General features: G+C 35.8%; 4 protein-coding genes across 4 annotated transcripts; 2 read left to right on the plus strand and 2 right to left on the minus strand.

The window, feature by feature from the left end:
- Window positions 1–451: 451 nt before the first annotated feature.
- On the minus strand, window positions 452–2,834 carry LOC108839472 (uncharacterized). Its single transcript, XM_056992870.1, is given in 4 exon segments — window positions 452–729; window positions 731–1,041; window positions 1,218–1,314; window positions 2,036–2,834. Coding segments are annotated over 4 exon segments (1,305 nt in total). The 5' UTR covers window positions 2,726–2,834; the 3' UTR covers window positions 452–522.
- Window positions 2,835–7,291: 4,457 nt separating this feature from the next.
- LOC108842144 (protein DETOXIFICATION 49-like) lies at window positions 7,292–9,085 on the plus strand. Its single transcript, XM_018614967.2, has one exon. It carries the CDS (start codon window positions 7,334–7,336, stop codon window positions 8,855–8,857), a length of 1,524 nt encoding a protein of 507 aa, XP_018470469.1. The 5' UTR covers window positions 7,292–7,333; the 3' UTR covers window positions 8,858–9,085.
- A 7,025-nt stretch (window positions 9,086–16,110) lies between these two features.
- LOC108843629 (protein IQ-DOMAIN 22) lies at window positions 16,111–19,457 on the plus strand. The gene is made up of 4 exons (XM_018616861.2): window positions 16,111–16,803; window positions 18,006–18,218; window positions 18,348–18,425; window positions 18,647–19,457. Exons 1-4 carry the CDS (start codon window positions 16,213–16,215, stop codon window positions 19,274–19,276), a joined length of 1,512 nt encoding a protein of 503 aa, XP_018472363.1. The 5' UTR covers window positions 16,111–16,212; the 3' UTR covers window positions 19,277–19,457.
- Window positions 19,458–19,543: 86 nt separating this feature from the next.
- Window positions 19,544–21,159, minus strand: LOC108843631 (RHOMBOID-like protein 7). The gene is made up of 4 exons (XM_018616862.2): window positions 20,741–21,159; window positions 20,198–20,525; window positions 19,812–20,065; window positions 19,544–19,674 (listed from the first exon to the last, which is right to left on the minus strand). The coding sequence occupies exons 1-4, from the start codon at window positions 21,004–21,006 to the stop codon at window positions 19,572–19,574; spliced, it is 951 nt and encodes a 316-aa protein (XP_018472364.2). The 5' UTR covers window positions 21,007–21,159; the 3' UTR covers window positions 19,544–19,571.
- Window positions 21,160–26,952: the final 5,793 nt, after the last annotated feature.

Genomic DNA, 26,952 nt, shown 5'->3' on the forward strand with positions numbered 1-26,952 from the left:
AACTACACTTGTCTCCTTCTTTCCAAAAATGAACTGATCTCAGATTGTGGGCACTGGTAATGCCCGTCAATATAGGGTTGGTAAAGTTACAGTATAATAGGTTACTTGTAAACTGTGTGGGCTTCATGATTGGGTTAGAGGAATTAGACGTTGCCTACAATTCGTAATAATTCAATTTGGAGTATCTATGTTCAAAATATTTTATGATGTATATGTATCATATGTGTATGCATTGAAAATTATGGTGTCGACTTTGTTCTCACTCGTTTAAGTGTTTCTCTCTCGGACAATTATGAAGGTTTGAATACTTGTTGGAGAGTATCTGAAGTTGAACACCTCGTCTAATTAAATTTTAATAAATATTTTTTTTGTTAAACTGTAACTAATACTAGTGACTAATATTAACATCACTTAACCAGTCTTTCATACCATTTGTTTAAAAACATAACTATAAATATCAAAATTTTAATAATACTTATAGACTGCAGTGAACAGTAACGAACATGTGACAAGAAAAGAAACTTATTCTCGCAATGATAAATCAAGAATAAGTTCATCAATCAAGGAAGTAACAAAACCATTCCCCAACTCTTCAACGACATGATCTTGCTCATCACCATTGATAGAACCCCATTTCATTTCCTTCACATAGATCTCTCTCGTCTCTTCCACTTCCCAGCTCATAAACATATATTCTTCCTCTTGTCTCCTCATTACCCATCTCTCCAGCAATCTTAACCAACATATCCTCGTTTCTTGTCTGGATATTCCTGTCTTCTTTGAAAAAATCTAGCAAAAGCTTGTCTACTTTCTGAGATACTAGTAAATGATTCGGTTCCTCAGTCAATGTAGACTTTACAAGAGCAAACAAACGGTTTACTCGGTTTTCTGATTGATCTTCTTCGGTTTCGACCATGTGATGAGAGTCATAATCTTGTCTTTCTACATTTTCCTCTATACGTTTCTCTAAATCCACAGGCTCAAGCTGTACCAAGCTCTCAAATCTTCTACTCTTTCTCAATAGCTTCTTCTCATTGGTTTCTGTAAATGTCATAAAAGGTTAACTTCGAGTTCTACGTATAAACATTACTCATTAGTAATGTATATTGTCTTCTGTGTTTTAAGATAAACACAATAAGCATATATTTTACCCGTAAAAAATATATACGGAACACAAGTGACCTGATATGAATATTCAAGAAAATCTGTGAACTTACCTTTCTGATGAGAATCAGGAGTCATTACAACATCTTGGAATGGGCATTCCAAGATAGATATCGGACCGAGCTGTTCTTTTTCTTCGTTCACGCATTCCTACAATGTATAGTAGTTCAGTTACTTCAATGTTATGAACTTTTTAAGTAGTCAACCCACTTCTTGATAACAACATTTTGCATCCCTCTCTATTATTAATGTTTATATAAATTCAGGACCAAATTGTCTTGGTAAGTGAGTGATATCGTCCGTAGAATCCGCTTTCGAAGCCACCAAGAAGAAATAGCAGCCTCGATTACATCTCTAGTCCTATTTATTAATCACCTTCCAAAATCAAATTTCCCCAAACCCTCACGTGAATAGCACGCAAGCACAAACCGACAACTATCGTAAAAACCTAACTCAGTCAACTTAAAAAGTAACACATAGAGAGTACTTTTACATGCTAATAAGCCAAATAACTTCTTCACCTAAGAGCATCTTTATTGGTCTATTTCAACACATCTTAGGGTAGTATAATAAAAGGAAAAAAGTTGAAATAGTGATAGAGATGTGTATCTCAAGGTCTTCCACAAGAAGTGTTTTGGTGGAGTTATTAGAATGACATAGCACTAAACTTCACATTTTACTTTATTTTATTAATTTTTCACATTTAAGCTATATCCCTCCACTTATCCCATTAAGGATGCTCTAATGGGTTTGCTGTTGTAATAAGTTGGTGATATTAATGAGTAGTTTATATCTCAGCTGGTGTAACGTGTTGGATTATAATTGGACAAACCATAAAAGATATCTGAAAAAGCTTTGAAAGTTTGTTAACCTCACTGTTGTCCTTGACACGTGACCCCACACAATCCCCACTCATCATAACTACTACTCTGTTCCTTGTCTCCTCCGTCTCATCTCCCACGGCGTCGTTTGACTCGCCACTCGACTGAGTCACCTCCGAGTTCGTGAGCAACTCGCTTCCGTCACTCGTGGAGTCACCGGCGGCGTCTGACAGCTCCTCCTCACCGGAAAATGATACATTGTACGGTTCATCTAGGCTCTCTTTGAGAAAGTCACCGAATGTCAGTGACCTCCCTCGTCGGATCTTCTGCTCGCGTCCCTCCGTTCTCCTCCGTTCGATCTCTCCGTTATTAAGCTCGCGGTGGGAAAGTTTGTTCCAGAGGTTTCTCGTCCCTTTCTTCCGAGACGGAGCAGGAGGTTCAACGGAGGAGGAAGGGAACGGCAAGAGCTTAACGGCGCTGAGTAACGCCGTGGAAGCTTTCTGGACGGCGTGGCTACACGCCAGCCCGCAGTTATACCGCCGTTTGCGGTGGAACACTCGTGAACGTTTGATCTCGGCGTCGAGGAGACGGCGGAGAGTGGAGGATTGACGACGAGGGAAGGATTTGAAGCCGTTGGAGGAGCAAGAGCTGAGATCATCAAGAAGGTAATCTCTAAGACTCAATGGCTTTAATCGTCTCTTGAGGCGATGATCGGAGGAAGTGATCGAGGAGGACGCCATTGGAGAAGAGCATGGAGTTATGAGTGATGAGAGTAAAAAATGTGAGAGATAGAGAGCGTTTGCATTATAGAATATTTAGATACTAAACTAATGTACTCCTGTGTGTGGTTTGTGGTAATTAGTGATCAAGTAAAGTTTGATTTGTTTCTTACTTATTTCTTTAATTTTAATTTCAAATTGAAATAACGTTTGTTGAATACATTTCAGCTTACACCTTCCTAGTGGTCCTCTGTTTCCTTCACAGTTAAAAACAGAACCATTTCATCAGAGTGTCCAGTGGGCTTGGTCGTTTAACCGAGTCTCAATTCTTCTTTGTTACTCTTCTAGGCTTGTTTTGTTGTTGGCCCATTTGGGTATTGCTGAGTTCTAAACACTCTGATTGAATTGAAGTGTTAGCTCTTTCAAATTTGCTTTAGGTGGGTGATGGTCTAATTGACACCGAATTTGAACCTGCTATCAAATATTAGCTATCGAGGTAGAGCTTTAGTAAAAATGTCTGCTGATTTTAAAGATAAGGTGAGAAATAGGTTTCACAAGTAATTTCATAAGAGTAATCATTTCATGCACATAGTTATTATATATCTAGCTGAAAAAAATTCGATCGTGAATGCGGAGCAAATTTTACAGTTAGATGTACACATAGGAATTTTCAAACTACATCTTTTGTGAATGTGTGATCGGCTGAGATACTCCAAATTTACTGAGTAAAAAAGGATATTCACGTCAGTTCTAAGCAGCAGTGGACAAAGTCTGATATCCAGTTTCTATAAAAGTTCGTGAAACAATGAAATGAGAATCAATAACATAACTTCGAGGATACCATTTGAGCAACTAATGTTTTCCGCATTTTATCTTAATCAAAGAATGTATCGTAGTTTGGTTCTTGGAAGTATGTTTAAGCTTCTTCTTTGTTTTGTTTTTTTTTAAATTAGTTAAGTTCTAAAGACCTCGAATCCATCTTGTTTCGGAAATAATATATAGAACAAGAGATGGATACCAATAGTGCAATATACATAACTATTTTCATTAGTCGCAAACTAAGATTATCTCTATTTAAAAGGTTAAAATCCAGAATTGTAAAGTTTATCAATGCCAGTCAATATATAACTGATAGAAACAAATTGACGACATATAATAAACTTAGAAGATAATAAAATATATTTGCATTTTAAGATTTTAGAAGGGATTTAATCAATAAACTTAGAAGATCATAAATTAAAATTGAATTTTAAACAATCTTATAAGATATACGTAATTGATGTCTTAGCTCCCACGATAAATTATATAACAATGAATATAGGACCACCCTTAATTTACTAAATCATAAGAATTGAATAATATGAAGTGCTCTATTTACTCTATTCATGCTTATCGGATAATGGTTTATGCCATACCGAGGTCGACAAACGACAAGACAAGAAGGCGTGTTTTTTTTTTGTCAACCATGAGTTTCCCAAAGATTTTTCAGACCCAAAGACTAATCTCATGAAATCCACGGCACTCCGCATATTCTCGTCATTTAAAACAGTTCGGATGACCAAAAGAACTCGAACCGAGAACGGTACTTACAGCCGTGAGTTTTTTACCACAAAAAGTGTGTTTAGTTAAGCTACATGCATGAGAATGCATTAACTAGACAGTTATAACTTATACCTTTAGGAGTCCTCCTATTACTTAGAATCTTTATGGTCTTGATTCTTTCTATGCCGAAGATATTATAAATTTTTGTACATGTTTGACAATGTTACTATTACACCTTTTGTTTCGCAAGATATTGTTGTTTTATTACCTTGATCTCCATACTGCTTCTAGAATGTATACGGATAAATAACATTAATATCCGATATATTGGTCATATAATATACTAGATAATTTTCACTTAGGCAAAATAGGATGATTAAAATATTCATTAAATTGACTATAAATTATAAAGATATTAATATATATACATATATAAAATGTATAAATAGTATATAAATTTTGAAAGAGTAAATTATTAATTCAAAATATTTTAGACAATTGATATCCACTATACTTGACTGTAATTAGCTTACAACATAATTTGAATTTATTAATGTTGTCAACAAAATTGAAATATGAATATGTCTGGTATTTCATTTTGTGTCAAACGGACCGATCAAATCAAATATCAGCTATTTACACTATTGTATATATATATATATATATATATATATATATATATATATATTAACACTAAATTTTATGTTTGTGTGATATAACTAATTTGATCGAATTACCTCGTAATCTATTTTATCCGTTCGGCTAATGGGCTACAGTTAACATATATGCGTTGGACAAAAAGACATTGACAGGGTGCACAATTATTAACTGGTTAGGAACTTTAAGTAGCACAATAATAAATATTCTATTATATAATCCTAGGTTAACCTAGGCTTAAAAATATGTTTAGAATGACACATTCTTAATATCTCGGATATTTTCTTATTATTAAGCATAATCAACTTTTCATAATTTATCCGTGATTTATTCTTGAGCAAAATGATATATGTGCAAGTTCTCTTTGATATACTCGGTTACTTAGATATTTACAAAGTGACATTATCTTTTGAAGTTGATGGAAATTTTGAAGTTATCATTATATTTTCTTTTAAAACTATACAAATTCTTTTTCTTATCACATAATTTCTCCTTTTGGGAACATCAGTTTCTATTTGCAGTTGTGAGTTCTTTTTATAGCATTGTAATTTAATGTCATATACAATAAACGATCGACATAACTCGTGATAAGATAACATAGTTTTTGTTCCACCATCCTCAACTTAAGCTATATTAATGGTCCACATTCTATAGAGGTGAAGCATGTGACATTACAATAATATCTATGCAAAAATAATAATGTATATATATCAAAACTCATAAAATATTTCATCAAAAACCTAATTATGAAAGCAAACCATCCTTTTTTGCCAAACTATAATTTCCCACTCTACATATGAATAGAGTGGTCCAATATATTATAATGAAATTTTATAATTGAAACTAAAAACATTTATTACAGGACTTTGTTCCAAGTATCAACATCTTCCCAAATTTTATATAAAATCGTCCAGAAATCTTCAATTTATTTAATAACAACTTGGTATTAATCTTTATTACAACTTAATTTATAATTTGGATTCACAAAAATAGGAACACAATTGTACTACGTAGAAATAATGATAAGTTTCTTATATTATTAGTTGAAGATGGAACACCTTGAATCTTAAGCACACAAAAAAACCAACTTGAATCAGTGTTATAGTATCGCAAATTTTACCTATTTCTCACGAACTGATCAATTTTCTTTACCTATATCTCACGAACTGATCAATTTTCTCTTTGTCTACATATCACACGAAATAGTAATCCTCTAGTATCCAGATTTTAGTGTGATATAAGCTTTGACATTTGTTGTTGAACTATTAAAGTGGAGGACAAGATACAAGTCAATTTGTTAGTCTACATTTTTAAACTGAAGTGCAGAACATCTATAAAATAATAATTTCTATAAATTAATATATTTCGTTCATCTCAATTTGGACCGATATAAAATTTGACACAGATTGATAAAATAATAAAATAATAATTTTAATAAAATTCTATATAAATATATGGCATTACTAAAATTATAAATTAATAATTATACGTATACATACTTTACATAAGTAAGAACCTATTATTATATTGTTTGTTTTTATTAACAATGGAATTATCTTTATATTTTCTTAGAATTAATATATTTTTAATGAGATTTAGTGCTATTATATCTAAAATCATATTTAAATTCTATGCAATATATATTATATACACCATATAATAAAATAAAATTAATATAAATATCAAATTTCAAAAAATAACAACTAATTTCTATACACTAAAATCAAATATTTTTCTTATCTTAGAATAAGTATATCTTTTAAAATAAGAAATCTAAATAAAGAATTTTTTTCAAATTAATATTTGTATAAATTAATAAATTTTCAATGTCACAACATTATTAATTTATAAAATTTCTACTGTACTTATTCGTGTATCTAACAATTAAATTAATGAATTGCAAATCTAGAAAGTCAGTTATAAAATATAGTGCATATAACTTAAGCCAGTTTTTATGGACCCAACCCCAGCTAAAAGGAACTTCCAGTCAATGTATAAGCCTGATCATTTTATAATAAACCGTTTCCACAAATGAAAAAAACTAATAACAAAAGTCTCAAAAAACGAAAAAAATAAAAGAAAATAAAAAAATAATAATTCCAAGTAGACATCCAAAAAGTATTTTCTCGGAAAATTATTTTATTTTGTAATTCCCAAATGAAAATAAAATAAAATACTATTGCTAGTAGGAAGACGAGTCATAACTATGACATCATAATGGGTGGTCAAAAACCGTCAAAATAGTTATGTTATAATTAAGGGAAAAAAAACTAAAACTTAATTCTTCAGTCAAATAACATCTCTTGTCTCCTTTATCACTTTGTCTAAGCTTAAGTAGTGACTTATATTGAAACTTATAACACGCATTTTCACATACCTAATCGACACAACACCTTCTTCATTCCCTTCCTCTCTCTCAAACCTGTAATCATGGCTGCTCCTTTGATCCTCAAGTACCATACAGATCACCAAAAAGATCCAAACCCGAGCCCGACCCACCTCTCCTCTTCAATCCAAGAAGCCAAATCAATCGCCAAAATATCCCTCCCAATAATCTTAACCGGTTTACTCCTCTACTCTCGCTCAATGATCTCAATGCTTTTCCTCGGCCGTCTCAACGATCTCCCTGCTCTCTCCGGCGGCTCACTCGCCCTCGGCTTCGCCAACATCACCGGATATTCTCTCCTGTCTGGTCTCTCCACCGGCATGGAACCCATCTGCGTTCAAGCCTTTGGCGCCAAAAGATTCAAACTCTTAGGCCTTGCTTTGCAAAGAACCATACTTTTGCTCCTCCTCTGTTCTCTTCCCATCTCCATCCTCTGGCTCAACATCAAGAAGATCCTTTTATTCTTCGGACAAGACCAAGAAATCTCGGACAAAGCAGAGATCTTTATCCTCTTCTCTCTCCCTGATCTCTTTCTCCAGTCTTTCTTGCATCCTCTCCGTATCTACCTCCGATCTCAATCCATCACTCTTCCTCTTACGTACTCTGCTTTCTTCGCTGTACTCCTCCACATTCCGATCAATTACCTTCTCGTTTCTTCCTTTGGTCTTGGCCTTAAAGGAGTTGCACTGGGAGCAATTTGGAGTAATGTTAACCTACTAGGGTTTCTGATCATCTACATCCTGTTTGCCGGTGTTTACGAGAAGACTTGGGGAGGATTCTCGATGGATTGCTTTAAAGGGTGGAGATCTTTACTGACATTAGCGATCCCTAGCTGCGTCTCGGTTTGTCTAGAATGGTGGTGGTACGAGATCATGATTCTTCTTTGTGGGTTGTTACTTCATCCGCAAGCAACCGTCGCATCTATGGGAATCTTGATCCAAACCACCGCTTTGATCTACATTTTCCCTTCATCTCTTAGTTTCAGTGTCTCTACACGAGTGGGGAACGAGCTAGGTGCGAACCAGCCTGATAAAGCAAGGATAGCCGCAAGGACTGGACTCTATTTAAGCCTAGGTTTAGGGTTGTTCGCCATGTTTTTCGCTTTGATGGTGAGGAATTGCTGGGCTAGATTGTTCACTGATGAGGAAGAGATTCTGAAGTTGACTTCCATGGTCTTACCGATCATCGGGCTTTGCGAGCTAGGGAACTGTCCTCAGACCACAATGTGTGGAGTTTTGAGAGGAAGTGCTAGACCTAAATTAGGAGCAAACATAAACTTGTGTTGTTTCTACTTTGTGGGAATGCCTGTGGCTATATGGTTAAGTTTCTTTAGTGGGTTTGATTTCAAAGGACTGTGGCTTGGTCTCTTTGCAGCTCAAGGCTTCTGCCTTGTTTCGATGTTGGTCGTCTTGGCTAAGACTGATTGGGACGCTGAGGTTCATAGGGCAAATGAACTCATGACTAGTTCATGTGATGGCGATGGTGAAGATGATAGCGGAAGTAATACGATGCCGTTTCTGTTGGATATAGAAGAAAGTGGGAACTACAAGCATTTGAATGAGTTCTAAATCTTGTCTCCTTGTTTGATTTGTTGCCAGTGGCACTAACTAAATTTGTTTTCATTGTAAACTTCCTAATTCATTTTTAGGAGGAAAAATCTTCAAATAGTTGAAATCGTTAGATTTTTAAACTATTATGTAAAATATGATTTGTGAGATTTATGGCATCTTTTAGTTAATCCTCCCTGGTTGAATGCAATGTAAAGTGATTTGATGTAAATCTTACATGTCTCATCATGTCATAAAATATCATGGGGAGTGACTCTTTTTTTTTCATGAGAATGATTTTTAAAAGTAAACTCTCTTTGTCAAGTGGTTTGTGTGTATACATGTAAGTGTGTATGTACACATGAATCTGGTTAAGCAATTAAAGGACAAGATAGAAGTTGGTTTCGTTGCCGGCAAATTCTTGTGCAAGAGAATGAAAAAGAAGACTTTTGTTATTACATCAAACAACCTGAAACAAGTGTTTGGTGGTCCTCTCCATGTACGCGTGGGGTTTACGCGCTTAAGCGCGTGTAAATAACGGAAAAAGAGTTGTAATTTTTTGACGACGGCGAGAAATATTAACGTCTCCGTCAAGGTAGCCGACGACGTGAACGACCCGCTTTTCTTTTGTCTCCTTCATCGTTTACTCTCTTTTATTCCACTAACATCGCCGACTTGACCCGATTAGCCGACCCGCTCAGTCCACATGGTTTGAAAATATAGTATTAGAAATTTGGATTCACAACTTTACAGCGACTTGGTTATAACTTGTAGAAATATAATAGTTCCCGTTGTAGACTAAGAATGTAACAAAGTCATGGTGTGGTATTTAACAAAGTCTTGGTGTGGTTACAAGTGAACAAAAAAGACCCATAAGATGAATCAAGAAGAAATGCAATTAGTTTTGAATTTGCCACTAAAATAAAACTTTTTTTTCCTCAAGTGTGCCAACTTGCTTTTATATAACATAGCTTCTGATGTCCTTCATCCTCCATCACCTCACTTCTTTTTTTTCCTTCAATTATTTTGGCCACCATACATTTTCGCTGAAAAGCAGTTGAGATTATCCTTTGATAGTATTCATTCTTTCGGATCTTGATTATTATACTAACTCAATTTAAATTCTACTGAAAACTACAATGATAAATAAAAATTAATTGAAGTAGCTGTAGCGACTCTTGTGTTTTGAATAATAGTTCCTAAACCTCCTCAGATTCAACTTTTAAGCTGTCACAAAAAGTAAAGAATTTTTTTTTTAATTCCCAAAGTTCAGAGATCTTCATTCCTAGCTTTGAATATTATTTATTTAGGCTAATTTGATAAGTTGATGTGCACAATACTATGATATATATAGAGTTAAAATAATCATGCATATATGTTACTAGAGCAACGAATACAAACTGCTTTTTTGAACAAAAATTTGTATATTTTCATCAAACCTTATTAGTAGGAGAATAAGTAATTTTAAGACTTTTTTAACACAAAATAATTTTAAGACTAACTTCTATGTATGAAGAATAATAAGAGAAATGAAACTCCAAACCGATTACCCATTTGTTTCAAGAAATGCTTATTGTTTGCTCGTTAAACCGACGTCATCTAGAGACTTAGAGTCGATGAACTTTCCTCATTGCCATAAGCATACCGAGGATATGTCCTTATCTGTTTTGATGAATCTGTCTATCTGACAAGATTGATGAAGAAGTGATTAATCAGGAGTCGTTCTGCTGAGAATCTGTTCATTGGTATACTGAGGAAGTTGTTGGCTACAGAACGATTGATGTGCTTGTAACCGAAGAGTATCGAACTGCCTCACGAGTATCCAGAACAGGGTTTGCCGTGGGGAGACTTGGACTGGTGACTGGTCAGTTTCCGTTTTAGAAGAAAACAATGTGTGCTCTTCATGGCGCTGGTGACTAAGAGCCTGTGTATGGTCCGGCCCAGAGGGTAAGCAACATAAGCCACTGATTATGGCACATGGGCCAAATTTTAAAATTTTACATTAAATTTTTTATTAGTTGGATATTTTCTACATTAGCTTAGGACCCTAAATGATTTTTTCAATGTTTGGACCGGGCCTATGAAGACTGAGAGCTTGCTGGTGTTGTTACTGTCTCAAGCGATGCAACACTCTTTAATAGGATGCATCCATTGAGTGATGAGCATCAGCAGCAAAAACGTGGTAGTAGACATGAATCTAACTTGTGAAAGCACCAATGGCACCTCCCTAGGCCTCAGATTGACGCATGACCACAGTCCACAGGTTCTGGTTATCCCACATATTTCATCCAACTGTTTCAAACCTGGTAAATTTCACATTCTGAACCACCTAGGATTTTTTTTTTGCCTTTTGTTGTTGTTGGATTAGTGTACAAGATGAATGATTGTTTGCTACGCTGTTGCCTCCATAACTTTTGAAAAATATTGCTCAAAATTTATGTCTTTTGTCTGTAAACTTAAAAATCATTCATTGGCATTTTGTAGAACAATTAATGTTTCGTGTTATAAGCTGAACCCACTAACATACTAGTGTATAGGCAGATTAGTTTTTGGGGAAGCTACAAAGGGAGATTACTGGCAGCCATGGAACCTGTGGTATAGGTTTTATTCCCCTTGGGAATGAATTACTTACATCTCAGAAATCTACCGATAGTACATAGACTTGAAATTTTCCAATCTTCTAGTCGACAGAAACTGGTGGTATGTCAAGGTACAACAAATAAACGCCTTCAGTTTACTCCACAAGTCGCACTCATGAAAGACCTGTAAACATGAGTTTAGCCACTTTACTTACAACTTTTTACCTTTCCTAGGTTGAAGACTTTGGGCTGTCATAGTGGAAGAACGCAACATTCTTAAGCACTAAATCGGGCAAAGGAACAGTAAGCCGTCTTTGTTTAATCCACAAAAAAAAGTAATAGTCTCTGTTTTTTTTTTAACACAGTCTCTGTTTAATCCACAAAAGACATTACTGCAAGTAACCATTATTATATATTTCTATCTGCAGCTGCAGTGGATGCCCCTGAACTTCTCAGGAATGAACCTTCAAATGAGAATCCGTCGTTATAATTTTAACCCTTCCTTACTCTCTTTCTTGGGACACATATATCTCGGAAGATGGTGTTGTAACAGGTGCGAGGTGTTCAGCCTCGGAGTCATCCTATGGGACCTAATGACTACTTTTATACCATGTGACCGTCTAAACTCTAGTCAGGTACCCCTTTCAAAACATGTTTTTATAAGACTTATAGCATAATCATCAAAGATTATAATCAAAGTTTAAATAGGTTGCTGGAGTTGTCGGGTTCATGGACCGAACGTTGGACTTACCTGAAGGGTCAAATTTTAGGATCGCTTCCATAATACAGGATTGTTGGCAAACCTAAGAATCATTTATGTATATACTGCATCATTAAACATTCCTTCAGTCCGATTATTTTGGACCGCCTTTTTATGATCTTTGTTATAAATTGATGGATCATGGAACATTGACCCAGTAAAACAACCTTCGTTTGAGGAAAATAATTAGCCGGTTGATGAGGCTGTTCCTTTTAGCGGGGTAGGGTCGGGTAGAAGCGAGAATTGAAAAGGTAATCGGTTCATTGTTAGAGGATGGTTGCAAAGGACTTGCTCTGATTAGTTTTTACAAAGTGTCTCATTGGATTATGTCACACCATTTGTACTTGAAAAAGAAGCAGAAAGGTCCATCATAAAATTTTGGTTAACCGCTCACGAAGGTATTCAGTTTCGTTTATATTTTGCACTTTTGGAAAATGTATGATAGATTTATGAAAAGTTCAAAAAGATGTATAATAGATTTCCCGGTTTAGTTTGATAATTTATTTCGGTCCGACTCTTTTTCTTTGGTTTAAAATTTGGTGTCGGTTCTGTTTATTCTATTTTATAGACCGGTTTACAAGAAAAGTGACTTTTTCGGTTCGGTTAGTCTTAAGTTGTAAACCAAACTTTTATTGAAGAGAAGGGCACATATGTAAAATTAAATTACAAAAGGATGATATGTAGAATAAAAAGAGAAAATCGGAGATTGGTGGCTTTTTGTGATTTGGAATGTAGTGTCTGGGGGGAGAGAGAAGAGCAGAGGAAGAGAAGGTGAGGAGTGAACAGTGACAATGCGTAGCTTTCTTATGCTTTTTTATTCTCTCTTACATCTTCCCATCACTGCGTCGTCTGTAACTTCTCAGCACCTACTATAAGAGCCACCCAGAAGCCTAGAATTCTACGTAAATCTTTTTTTCTTTTCATTTTATTTGTAATCCCTCGATTCAGCATCTTGAAATAGACGCGTTATTCATCGTAATTATAAGAATATTAAAGCCAGGGATACATAGATGTGTGAGTGTATCATCGAGTGTATGTGCATGCATGTGCGTGAAGAGAAAAGTTATTGAAAGAAATAAATCTCTTTTTGGGGATGAAGATATGTGTCTACTTGTCTGGGTAAGTCAGAACAAATCACATCGAGTTGCATAGAAGTAATATTGAGTTCACAAACACATGCTTGTGACCTCAAGACAACAAAACTTTTAGACTCCTAGCTCTTGCCTTGTATGTGTATCGTAGCATTTCAATTGAAATGTCATCTTTATTTTACCTTTATATTATAACGAGTCGTAGCAGCTTTGCCATGTAGGTGTGATTGAGTGATAACGTGTCCACATCCCTAGCAGTATCTTATACGGAATACTGCGTCAACGGTCAACGGAATACAGTGATTGTATATGTAATTAAAATTTATTATATATACTCCATCTGACATCTAATAAAACCCTATATGCGACAGCAATCGCGGTTAAAATTTGTTACTTTGGTTAGATCACACTCATGATCTTTGTAAATCATTTTTTTTTTGTTAATCTATGGTATGTTGAGGATATAGAATGTTCCAGACTAATTTTGGAAAGAGATGTAGCTTACGGATAAACATTTTCTCTAACTATATAACTGGCTCCAAAAACATTGATCCATATCCATAAAAATGTCGAGGAGCAAAACTGAAAGTTGTTACCGTCTGAGTCTCGTCCCCTTATCATATAACGACATTGTTACGGAGAATCATTTGTATTTTCATTGATTATGTATAATCTTACACTCTCTAAGAAACTAAAATAGTTATTTCAATCTTAAAAAACAGAAGAAGAAAATCAAACAGAAAATTTGATTAACATTCCAGATTTTATCTGACTGTATGGGACCTAACCACGACCTATCGCATTCTTTCGACGATACAAATAAAATTCGTTGTTGTTGCATGGCGTGAAGGATTGAATTCAACCTCTTATGACAGTTTTGATCTTCTAAAAGAGTTTCGAATTTTCATTTGTAATCTCAGTACACAAAGGAAAACCGACAACACCAACTCTGGATGCTTCATATTAGTCATAAATATTTGTTATTAGGTGCACCTAATCTTGTTAATAAATCATAATCATCATTGATTAGTTCATATCCAGATTTCCTGCTTCAACTATATGATTGATCAGCTTGCATTATTACTTCAGTATCATACAATATTCATAATCTTGAAATTTATTAGAATCTTAGGCGTTATATGCTGTTTTTTGGGGAAACAAACAATAATTCCGCTGGAAATGTTGACCATCTGCGAGAGACACGTACGACGGTTTCATACACGAAGAAGCGTTGACGAAAGTCCACAACAACCGTCCACACGCAGTCCACTATTTACGACCAACTAAGATTCATGTAGGCTCCACCTCTTGTACTTGTATGACACGTGGAAAAATACGCCTTTCGGTCTGATGCCTCTTCTTCCATCTCTCTGAGCCTCTGTGATGTCTCTTTCCCATTTGCATGAGGCAATACCTAAGATTCCAGTGGATTAATTGCCGGTCCAATTTCTTTTTCCATTTACGACTACGAGTTAGATTCTCCAAAGTAGTTACCCGTGAACATTGGACTCATATGATGTACTTTATGACATATTTTTGTTAACAGTTTTTGTTCATTTGTTAATTATGGCTAATACATTTGGAACACAATGAAGATTCACAGCTCATCCTAGTTCGTAACTAAGTTCATTTTGGTTTATTAGCTCTGTAATTAGTCTGACTGTCACGGTATAAAAGCTGATCTTTGAAATATTTGTTTGATACGTTAAGTACCATAAGTACTAGTCCAGGATGCTGAGCTGATGTTTGCAATATAGTAATTTTTACAATAGACAAATATATCATTCCACAATACTTTTAGCTGGCCTAGAAATACAACATGGTGGACATATAATTAAATTTATATAGTTCTCTGTATTTAGTTTTATTTTCTTTTATTAAAAAAATCGATTGTATCCGAGATTTCTGACATGGTAAAAAAAAATCGATTGTATACACAACTAGTTTAACTAGCCCCATATCTTGTCGTAATATCTTCTAAGGTCCACTGTGATTTAGGTGTTAAGGACAAATCTCGTAACGTTTTATATTTAATCAAACATCTTACATAGTTTCTCGTTCGTAGAATCATACAGCTATCGTGAATAGTATTCGACTATTGAAGCCAAAAATAACCAGTCTATTGGTAGCTATAAAGTCCAAATTTTAACATCTATATAAATCAGATGACAAAACATTTTAAATGCGTGAGAGACAAGAGAGAAAGAAAACAAACAAAAAAAACGAATACTAGAAGAATTGTAATCCGACTTCGATTTGCCATGTACACAAAACGACGGTGCAGCGGACGGCGCGACCCCCTAAAGAGACGAGAAACGGAGTAGGGACCATAAAAACGTGATGGTGATGGGGAAAAACGTTTTATTATCAGCCACTGGATTTTACGGTGGCGTCATCGGTTATGGGTCCGTATCGGATTATAGTGTGGTCCATCACTAAGCAAAAGGTATTGACGCTTTTTGTCATCTCTCTGTTCTTCGGAGTCACCATGATATTTTTCAGATTCACATGACAAAGTTATAATATAACAACATACTTGTTTAAATAAAATCTTACATTTAGATTTGGTTACAGGGAGCTTGAACTTGGGCTTGTATATTGTATTGTGTGTTTCAGCTTAATAGATTTTTGTTGGGAAACACAAACTCACAAGTGAATAATAAGTGTTGTTAGTACAATGAATTAATTACGGGACGCGCTCTAAATAAACTAATAAATGGAGATTAACGAAATTTCCCGGGAAAAGAGATAGAAAGAGAGTGCATCACACGCGCGAGTGAGGAGCGTGGTACTAACTAAAAACACTGTTGTCAACTGCTGCGACTACTTAACTCATACAAGCTGTCTCACTTGCTCTCAGCTCCCTCTCTCTCTCTACAAACTGAGCAAAACTCCGGTGAGAGGAAAAACGCCACCGTTTCACTCGTCTGAGTAAAGGTTTTGACAATGGGAAAAGCTTCACGGTGGTTTAGGAGTCTATTCGGACTCAAAAAAACCGAACCGGGTTATCCGGATCCGACGCTCGAGACGCCTTCTCGCTCCTACGCAAAACGCCGATGGAGCTTCGTCAAATCCAAACGCGAAAAAGGAACCGCACCGCCGAATCCTCCTCCTCCGTCGTCGCTACCGAACTCCACGCCTCCACCGTCGTCGTCGTCGTCGTACTACCACAAATCTTCCCCGTCGCCGTACCGCCAGTCGTCTCCGTCGTCTCAAGGCCGGAGGAGGAAGCAGAAGCCTGCGTGGGAGGACGAGTGCGAAGAGGATTCCGCCAAGCATGCGATCGCGGTGGCCGCCGCGACTGCTGCCGTCGCTAAAGCCGCCGTCACCGCCGCTAACGCCGCGGCTGCGGTCGTCAGGCTCACGAGCAAGAGCGGGAGGTTTATGCGTAGCCCCGTCGCTGCGCAGCATTTTAGCGACGGATTCGACGACGTGTCGGCGTATGTTAGCAAGTTCGATGGGCACGGTAGTGGCCGGGGCGACGTTCGTGAAGGTCTTGCGGCGATTAAGATACAGTCCACATTTCGCGGTTATTTGGTAATTTTTTTTTTAATTCTTCATTTATTGTCTCTTTCTTGATTTCGAAGTAGGTAAATGTAGTTTTTTATTTATCCCAGTTTTGCATAGGAATAGAAGAACGTAAAATGGATATTGATTTCATAAAAAGAGGTCACGGGGATTAACGTCGATGTAACAATTTTCGATGTCGTAAACCTTCTGTTGCTTCCTCTCCCCTAGACGAGTGTGTAGAGACTAACCTTCTTTATTCCCATTTATTATTTTTGTTTTCATATTAAAGCACTTTAATTAATATCCTTCGTATAGAGTAATTTATTTTGCTGATACCCAAAAATGTAATTTCTTTCTCTTCTTAATTTTTATAATCACCGGTTACTGATTGTTTTCAGTTAAACTGATTCTTTTGTTGGCAAAAAAAAAACTGATTGTTTTAATTGGTCCGGTTCGAAAATGTAGAGTTGCCGACCGTCAACAAGTTGAATGCTTTCATTTTAAATGTGAGGAGATAATATATTTACAGTCGAAAGTCATTACTGACCAAATTAAATGAAATATTTTCATAGAAATAGCCAATGGAAGATCCAGCAAACATCAACCAATCCGAAGTAGTTTTAGTTTTGTTCTATTGGTTTGTGAATGTTTTTTCTCCTCTGGACCACTTCATCATTACATGGTGATGGTGGCTTGCTATAGTTAGTCTATAAATTCCGTTCAGTATAGGCTTAGACGTAGCTAATATATATAGTATATGAATATTAATGTTTCAATGCAGGGCTACTGAACTTTATATACTTTATAGTTATTGGCGAATCTTATATTCTTTTTTTATTGGAGTGTTTAAGACAATGGTGTGTGTGTAAGATAATTCAGACCCAAATGTGAACTCATCGACGTAAAAGTCTTTCATTATTAGATGATATATCTTTCCTGTAGTAGAGAGAGTGACAATACATGTAATGGTTTAAATGTCTTCATTTAATTTTCTTGAATTCCTGGTGAATGGATATTTGAAAGTTCAATTTCCTCAAAGGTCAATTTCTTTTTTTGTCCTCCTTTACGCGCCAACTTCTATCAAAAGTAATGCTTATTTGAAATTATATATGCTTTTGTGGTCCTATCCACAATAAGAGCTTATCTCAAGACTTATTTGACTTTTTTCTTAGAATTGTTATTTAGAATTTGCTCTTATTGATTTTGTTTTTTTGATTAATTTTAATTAGGCAAGGAGAGCGTTAAGGGCACTCAAGGGACTGGTCAGGCTTCAAGCTATAGTTAGAGGCCATATCGAACGAAAGAGAATGTCTGTCCATCTGCACAGGATGCACGCTTTGTTTCGAGCTCAGGCTCGTGTCCGTGCCTCTCGGGTTATTGTCACGTCTGAATCCTCTTCTTCTCAATCCAACAACACCAAATCTTCTCACTTCCAAAACCCCGTAAGCCTTGTTAAACCACACTTCAAAATTGTTTTTATTTAACCTAGAACAAGTTTTTTAATTTTTTTTTTTTTTTTTCAAGTTTTTAAATTCCATGTTCCTCTTTAACAAATTTGTTTATCCATAAAGGGTCCACCAACTCCTGAAAAACTAGAGCATTCCATCTCTTCTCGTAGCTCCAAGCTCGGTCATTCTCATCTTTTCAAGGTATTACATTTTCAGTTTCTCCTCATTTTGTTGCTTATGGTCCCATTATTTGAATTTTTGTTTCATTCGATGATATAAGTTACAAAACATATTAGGTTTGTATTGTATGTTTCTCATTATCGCATCCATGTTAGTTAGTCTTATCCATTTTACATATCCTTTTATCATTATTTGTGACTCCTACTACTACTTAAACTAAGAGATTGGGTTACAATTTTCAGAGGAACGGTTCTAAGGCAAACAACAACAACAACAACAAACCGTACACTGCTGCACACAGAGAAGTTTTCTCAACCGTGAGCGAAGAAGAAAAGATCCTTGAAATCGACAGGAAACACAACAGCTCTTACACAAGACGCAGCAGACCGGACATGTTCTTCTCATCCCACCTCGTCCTAGACAACTCAGGCCGGTCTGGACCAGTTTACGCCATGCCTTTTAGCCCTTCTTCGTCACATGAAGAGACTGTCAATCAGTTTTGCACAGCAGAGAACAGTCCTCAGCTATACTCGGCTACTTCTGTAAGCAAACGCAGTGCATTCACGGCTAGTTCCATTGCAGCGAGTGATTGCACTAAGAGCTGCTGCTATGCAGACCATCCAAGCTACATGGCTTGTACAGAGTCCTCTAGGGCCAAGGCCCGGTCTGCTAGTGCCCCAAAGTCGCGCCCGCAGTTATACTACGAGCAGTCTTCTTCGAAACGGTTTGGATTTGTTGACGTCCCATACTGTGCTGATACGAAGTCAGGTCCGCAGAAAGGTTCTGCTTTGCACTCTAGTTTCATGAACAAGGCTTATCCCGGTTCAGGTCGGTTGGACCGGCTAGGGATGCCAATTAGTTATCGGTACTAAGAACATATGAGGGGTTGGTCTGGTTGGGGTGGTTGTGATAATAATCAAATGTAGAAGTGACGAACCGGTTAAACCCGGTTTTGTTGTAGATCAGTGGATTAAACCTTTGCTGTTAACTATCTTTGTAGTTTGGACTAAGTGAATTAAATCTAATATGCAAATAGAACATGCTTAATCATCACTTTTGAGTTGACGTATATAAGGCATTATTGTATATGCTTTAAAAGAAATGAAAGAATCGGTTTACTTAATTACAAAAAGAGAGAAAATAATCTAGCACTAAGAAAAGAATATGTTATGCCCATTGAGATTTAACAGAGTAGCTAAGTTTATGGCACCACTTACAATATCTGTTCAAGTTATCTCCTCTGAATAGTAACACCAACCCAGTAACAAACCTGCACATTGGTATATCCAAACCAAAATCCGGTTTAGCAACCTAATCAAATGTGTGTGCACTAGAGATAACCAGAATGATTGAGAGAAGGTGTGGTAATTAGTATCATGAAGGGGGTAAAACAGTTCTGAAGCTTACCCGAGGACAAAGACAATGGATGCAGCTATACAAAGCACGAGTTGACAAGTGCTGTACTTCGGTTTAGCAATTGAACCGGGCATAAGAGAAAATCGGTTTTCCTCCCATTCGAACTGTGGATGAATCAAGAGAAGAAAACCAAGAAGAAAACCACCCAAGAAACCTCCAATGTGAGCAAAATTATCAACAGGAGGAAGTGTCCCTAATCCTAAGTTAACACCAACAATCACCAAAAGCATTATCAGAGCCACACCCTACAAGAAGGAAAAAAAAAAACAGAATCAATTGATTAACAATCACCAAAAGCATTATCAGAGCCAGCACACTGGACTCAAGAGTTTCTTATGCTCAATGCAAAAAAAAAAGAAGTTGGTTTGTGAGCATACCTTGTTGTCATAGGTAGTCCAATTGATTAACAGTTCTGATAACATTGCTCCTAAGAGACCAAACAAGGCGCTTGAAGCACCTACGGAAATGGCATTCTGAAGAAACAAACAAGATAGTATGCTCCCGCAGAAACCTGACACAAGATAGATTGTCCCAACTCGAACAAAACCAAACTGCTGTTCCAGACGGAATCCAATGAAGGCGACACAAAGCATGTTTAAAAGCAAATGGATAACACCAGCGTGCAACCACATACATGTTAATAGTCTCCAACCTTGACGCTTATGAACTATTTTCCCCCATGCCAAAGCTCCCAGTTTCTCCAATCTGCAAAACTTTAATAGTTTAACTCAGAATGTTGTGTCTGAATTTGACATAACAGAGCTCCTCTTCTCAAATGAAATGACCAAAACCTAAAATATATAATTTTATTGGGGGCGTTGACTTGATGTGGGATAGAAATCTGAAATTAGAATTTTGATAACTTGAATCGCAAGGAGACAATAAACCCTAATTCGTAAGCAAATGATGGAATCACCCACGTAGAGGAAGAAGGACCGAGAAGAGGGTTCTTCTTGAAAGACTCGAAGGAGAAACGTCCGAGGAACTTTGCGAGACACCGATGGCTATTGTGAGGGCAGTCGTTGACGTACATCACGGAGATGAAAACGACGACGTTGGCAGTTACTACCATCGGAATCAACCACGACGTCCACCGTACGTCGGGGGTCGTCTCGTCACCGCCGTTACGGACTCTTCGTTCTGTTCCTCCTCCACCTTCAGGATCTTCCTCCGCCGTGGACAGCATCTCTCTCTCTCTCGTACTCTTGCTATAGTCTAATGCAATTAAAAAGTTTTTGCAAGAACTTTGGTTACTTTTGGAAAGAAAACTTCAACGTTTTTTTTTGAGACAAGAACAAACCGCTCGAGACATGTAACTATGAACAGAGAAACTTTGCTGTCATCAGCTTTTTTTTTTTTTAAATAAAACTGAAAACGAATCAAAAAGACCATAAATACTATTTTATATAATCAAGTAATGTTTTTTTTTTTTTTTTTTTTTTGAATTAATGTTAAATTCATTCAAAAAAACCTTTATACAATGTTTGCTTACTTTATACTAGAAAGAAAACTAGCTTTACCCTTCCCAAAAGCTATACCCAAAGCAAAAACAATCTACATTCTAGTATAAAACCAGTATTGCATCAGTTTCTCCATACCCCTTGTTCTTTCTCTACTCATCAAAGTAATCCTATTACGGATGCCCTTATCAATCATCTTCTTCAATATAGAAATAGGCTTCATCTTCTCACCATAAATCACCCTGTTTCTCTCCATCCAGATTGCATACAGCACAGCTTGAAACGCATATCTTAAGCAAAACCGACTCAACTTCTCCCTCTTATCATCCGAAATAATCTCAATGATCTCATCCCAAGTATTCGTGTAGGCACTTTTTAGAATACTTTTCACCATATACTCCCAAATCTGAGCTGCATAATCACATTCAAAGAACAGATGATTCCTCGTTTCTGCACCATTTTTACAAAGAATGCAAGTTCCAACAACTCCCGGATTCCAGCTCAAAATTCTGTCCAGAGTAGACATCCTATTTTTTACAGCAAGCCACGCCATAAATGAAGTAATGTTTTCTTATTGTGCAATCCAAACATTAGACGTAATGTTTTTGAGATTTATATTTGGTAGGAATTTAGAAGACAATTAGTGGATTCCTACCAACGAGGAATTAGTCTACTGGAACTGGATTGCATTTTTTAGGCTGTAACTGGATTGCATTTTTTTATGAATGGAATCATGTGGAATTAGTCATTCACGAGCATTCCAGAAAAAAAGTTACCAGTTAACTGGGAAAAATAAAAAAATTGATTCCACCCATTCCTATGGGATGAATGGAAAAAATTGTGATACACGTTAAAAACTATTCATGATAAAAAAGATACAGGAATGAAAGGAATGCATGGAATGGGATAACTTAAATATAACTAAAAAAATAAACACACATATTATTCCATTCATTCCTAAAATTGTATCTATTCCATTCCATTTTATTCCATTTATTCCAGTTCCATTTATGTAATAAAATTTTAAGAGCCCATAGATTAAAATCTCGTTGTGAATGATCTGTTTACCAAAGAAGAATTAATTTTGAACCGGTAGTAGTGATCTAGTGGCATTTGAGAGAATTAAAAATCCAATACAGAGAATTTAAGTTCAAATTCTATCGGCCACACGGATATGGGCTATTCTTTTCGGCTCATTTGAATGCTCAGAAGAGAGTTTATCCGTGGGCTGTACCTCCACCCCGGAGTTATGTTTGTATCTTTAATACATTCGGGTTTAACCCTTTACTTTAACAAAAAAAAAAATTTTTTGTATGATATGCCCTAAAAAGGTATACGGACGTGGGAATCCATAGCTTGCTGGTCATTTAAAAAAAAACAATTAGAAGATTCTCCAGAAAAGACATGAGTTCACAATTTTTTTTATTTATGAATTAGAGTGATGGTAACAGAAATCTTGGTGTGACTACATCAACAAATGGTAATCTATTACTTGGACATGAGTTTTATGAACCTTAGTCGTTTTCAAAACTTCTCTTCTCTTTGGACTTTGGGTAAGAATGATCAACACTCGACAAAGGGTCCATGACTCCATATAGCATTTACAAACATTTCCATAGAAGTTACCAACCATGCCTTTTTGTTTGCACTTGTTGAATTCCCACTCTCCTATTATTTTCTTGTTAAAAACTAAAAAATGCTCTCTCAGTAAAATTCCCCCTTTTTAAAGTTTATTTTAATTCATTAATATCACCTAATCGAAATAATAATAATAATAATAATAATAATAATTATTATTATTATTATTATTATAGTTCTGAACTTCGTAAACGTGAACGATTGAGGTTGAGAGTCAATCTTAAAAAATAAATACTTCTTCCATTTCAATTTAATTGTCGTTGTAGGGAAAATTTTTCGTTTCAAAATAAGTGTCGTTTGAGAGTTTCAATGCAAAATTTATTAAAAAGATTCTTCATTTTATTTTTCTATTGATTGAAATATGGTTAGATATATAGGTAATTATGTTTTTATCTTGGAAATATTCAAAATCATATATTTTTTAATATGTGTGGATAAATCTAGAATGACAATTAAAATGAAACGGAGAAAGTAGTAGAATTGAACTGAACGTTGATGGCTAACAATCTTTAAAAAAAAAATTGATGACTAACAATTATTTAACTACATCCGCTTTTCTTATAGCAAAAAAAAACATAACAATTTTTTTATAGCAAAAAAAACATAACAATTTTTTAAGAAGCTCACAAGTACACTTCCAATATGTGAAAATTCCCTAAACGGTGAACAAGATTAGCATAAACTGCTGAAAATTTTACTCGTAAAAGTCGTCTTTCTATTTGCGTGAAATGACTACTTGTGGAAATTAGTAGCATGAAATTATTTAAGTACATAGAAAAAGTTGGATTTGTAGACTATTATTGACTTAAATTAAGCTACAATTGTAATCTGAAACAATTTTACTCTAGTAGCATATAAAACACAATAACATTTACTATAACTATTACAGTACATAAAATATAATTTTAGAGATGTGTACAATATATATATAATTTTTGAGTTTTATTAGGGGTGATAACCTCTGTTTTGATTAGGTGCTGTTTGGTTTATTCAGTTTGTGTGATTCTCGAAATTAATAGTTTTTTTTTGATCAACCTCGAAATTAATAGCCTAAGAGCATCCGCATTGGTGATGCGGTAGAGAAGTTCATCATTTTATTTTTTTTATTATTATTTTTTTTTACTTTTTCTGTTTAATTTTAAAAAAAAAGGACCAATCGCGGGCCACCACGTGTCGTAGGGTCCGTGCTACAGTTGATGAATCGGTTCACGCGGAAGGATCGTGGGGAGACAAGGTCGTGACTTTTTCATTATTTTATAATTTTTTTTTTTGATTCTCGCACGAATTCGTCGATGAACCCGTTGATGCGGATGCTCTAAGTAACTTCTGTCGGTTTAGTATAGTTTTATTATGACACTTGTCCAATCAACCATAGGATCCGAGTCTGTGGGCCGGCTGAACTCTCTCGAATTTTCAAGGTACAGTATCCGCAAGCCTAGAATAATCCGTACATGCTAATGTGATCTGCAAGTTGCGCTACACAAAATCGACGTTGATGTTGTTGACATGTTTCATATGGCTTGCTATTATAAGAAAACTATGCACTTTATGGTATAAATCAGATATCTGGATTAAATAAGCACCTCCGCATATTTTTTCTTACTCCATCGTCGGATTCTTATGACGAAATTACACGTGTCTAATTAGATATTCTTCTAATTAACTAATTTTCGAAAGTTTTCAAATTTACGTACAACATACAAAATGACAGCACATCAATTTGATGTCAAATTTTTTCGAGGCTATACGTCAAATTATCTAAACTTGAGCTGTTGTTTACTTTTCTAAGTCAAGGTAAAGCCAAGTCAAGTCAAAAACTTCATTGGACTTATTAGTTATTACGATATCTTGCTTGCGTCCTTAACAACTGTTTTGAACGACTTTTCCGTAGCCATCGCGCCATCGTCATGTTGGAATTGTGTGAATTTATGTCCAAATTCGTTATTGTCCATTAGTATAATATTATCCAATATTTTGGATTTAAGAATCTGAACCACATATATTTATTTTTAAGTTATTTACCATGGTCATCATGCAATTATCATGTTAGAATTGTGTGAGTCTATGTCCAAATTCATTATTAACCCTTAGTATAATATTATCCAATATTTTAGATTTAAGAGTGATCCGTATGAATTTATCTTCTGGTTATTTATCAAAATATCTCGTACTAATTAAAATTGTATATCCTTTTTTTGATAATTTTTTTTTTTTGATAAAAATTTGTATATCCTTTTATATAATAGATACTCTTTATCTAAAATTTTTTAATGTACGATTTAGTTTGATATTTCACATTTTTTTCATATTTTCTGATATGATCTCCGTCACACATATCTCTCACTCATATCTCAAAAAATATTTTAGTCTTTTTACAAAATTTCTCGACTGCTGATACCAATTATTGAAATTATGTGAGTTCATCTAAATATTGTCTATTAGTAAAATATTGTCTATTAGTATGATATTTTTACTATGGATCTAAGAAACATGTCCATATGACTTTACTTTTGGGTCTTTTACCAAAATATCTCGTACTGATTAAATTTGAATATTCTTTATATATTAGAGATTTCTTAAAATAAAATGACAAAATGAAAGTGAGATAGCAAAAGTATCTTCGAAATTTTAAATTCAATAGAGGGCTATATATAACATATACCAACGACTACGATGAAATGTGGTGCCACATATCTTTGGCTGCTTTGACAGCTTCCCCTCAAGATCGGGCATGATACACACGCATCTATACAAATTAGTATCAAGTTAATATGAAATTTGTATTCTAATGATATTTATATAGCAGCTGTATCATAACTTTTATTTAAAATTGGTATTGTCAAAAGTTTTTTTTTTTTTTTGCTAAAATGCAAATATCATATAAATGAACAAAAGATGATACAAAGTAGGATCTTAGTTTTGGGCCATCTTGGCAAAAAAGAAATAAAAAACAAGAGGGACCCTATGAATTTTAACAAGGCAACATCACTAGCTTAGCCACATTTCCATGAGCTTGTGAAACTGTTTTCTGTGCCTTCTTGCAGAGATGATGTTTCTCACTTCTCTATCAATGGATTTGAAGACAGTGCTCGCCGGTAGGGAGATCTGATTGTGTATTAGATTGTTCCTTTGCTTCCATATGTGATAGATAACGGCTTGAGTCACCAGTTTCCTTAGAAGAGTGCGTTTTGCTGATGAAGCAGCTCTTATCCAAGAGAGGAGCTCAGACCAGTCTGTGGGCATGGATAGAGGCGGATGGCATCTGATCAGAGCCCCCCTCCAGATTTCTTTGCTGTACTCGCAGGTAAGCAGCAGATGATCCCTGGTTTCGTTGAAGTTGGAGCAGAAGGGGCATAGCGGTGTGATGGGCAGTCCCCAAGCCGCCAGCCTTGATCTTGTTGGGAGCCTGTCATAGTTTGCTATCCACATGGTGAAGCTATGCTTTGGGATTGCACCTTTGAACCAGACAATGTCTACCCATGGTTGCACGTCTTGCCTCGGCCTCAGCACCTCCCATGTGGTTGATGACCTGAAATCAAGAAAAGAAGAATCACCAGCAACCCAAACATAATAGTCCTCAATATCAGATACTAGTGGAAGTGTTATTGTTGTAAGATGAGCATGGAGATCAACTTCCTTTTGTGATCTAGGGTGGGGAAGGTTCCAATTGGATCCTAAGGTTGCGTATTTTACCACCGCATCAATTCTGATTCGCATTGCTCTCGGACCCCTAGCGCCAATGTGAGAGATCAACTGACCGAAGGGGGTCCATATATCGAACCAGAAGCTAGTGTTCTGTCCATTTCCTAGTTGTGATTTGCAAAACTGAAGTGCAAGAGGCCTTAAGTCCAGTAGCTTTCGCCAGGCCCATGAATCCGTTGCGGTAGCGGTGATTGTCCAAAAGGACTGGTCGTTGAGGTGCAAGTTCCAGTGCCAGTCCACCCAGAGAGACTGAGCTTTCGATAAGAGCAACCATATGAATTTCAGACACAGCACCATATTCCAGGTGGAGATACTTCTTAGTCCAAGCCCGC

Source organism: Raphanus sativus, chromosome 2 (genome assembly GCF_000801105.2).
Source record: "Raphanus sativus cultivar WK10039 chromosome 2, ASM80110v3, whole genome shotgun sequence".
NCBI classification, from domain to species: Eukaryota; Viridiplantae; Streptophyta; class Magnoliopsida; order Brassicales; family Brassicaceae; genus Raphanus; species Raphanus sativus.

Coding starts and splice junctions, on each gene's coding strand:
- LOC108842144 (XM_018614967.2), top strand. CDS start 7,334: ATGGCTGCTCCTTTGATCCTCAAGTACCATACAGATCACCAAAAAGAT.
- LOC108843629 (XM_018616861.2), top strand. CDS start 16,213: ATGGGAAAAGCTTCACGGTGGTTTAGGAGTCTATTCGGACTCAAAAAA. Junction 16,804..18,005: donor CCACATTTCGCGGTTATTTG/GTAATTTTTTTT, acceptor AATTTTAATTAG/GCAAGGAGAGCGTTAAGGGC. Junction 18,219..18,347: donor CTTCTCACTTCCAAAACCCC/GTAAGCCTTGTT, acceptor TTATCCATAAAG/GGTCCACCAACTCCTGAAAA.
- LOC108843631 (XM_018616862.2), bottom strand. CDS start 21,006: ATGCTGTCCACGGCGGAGGAAGATCCTGAAGGTGGAGGAGGAACAGAA. Junction 20,066..20,197: donor GGACTACCTATGACAACAAG/GTATGCTCACAA, acceptor TCCTTCTTGTAG/GGTGTGGCTCTGATAATGCT. Junction 19,675..19,811: donor TCCATTGTCTTTGTCCTCGG/GTAAGCTTCAGA, acceptor ACCAATGTGCAG/GTTTGTTACTGGGTTGGTGT.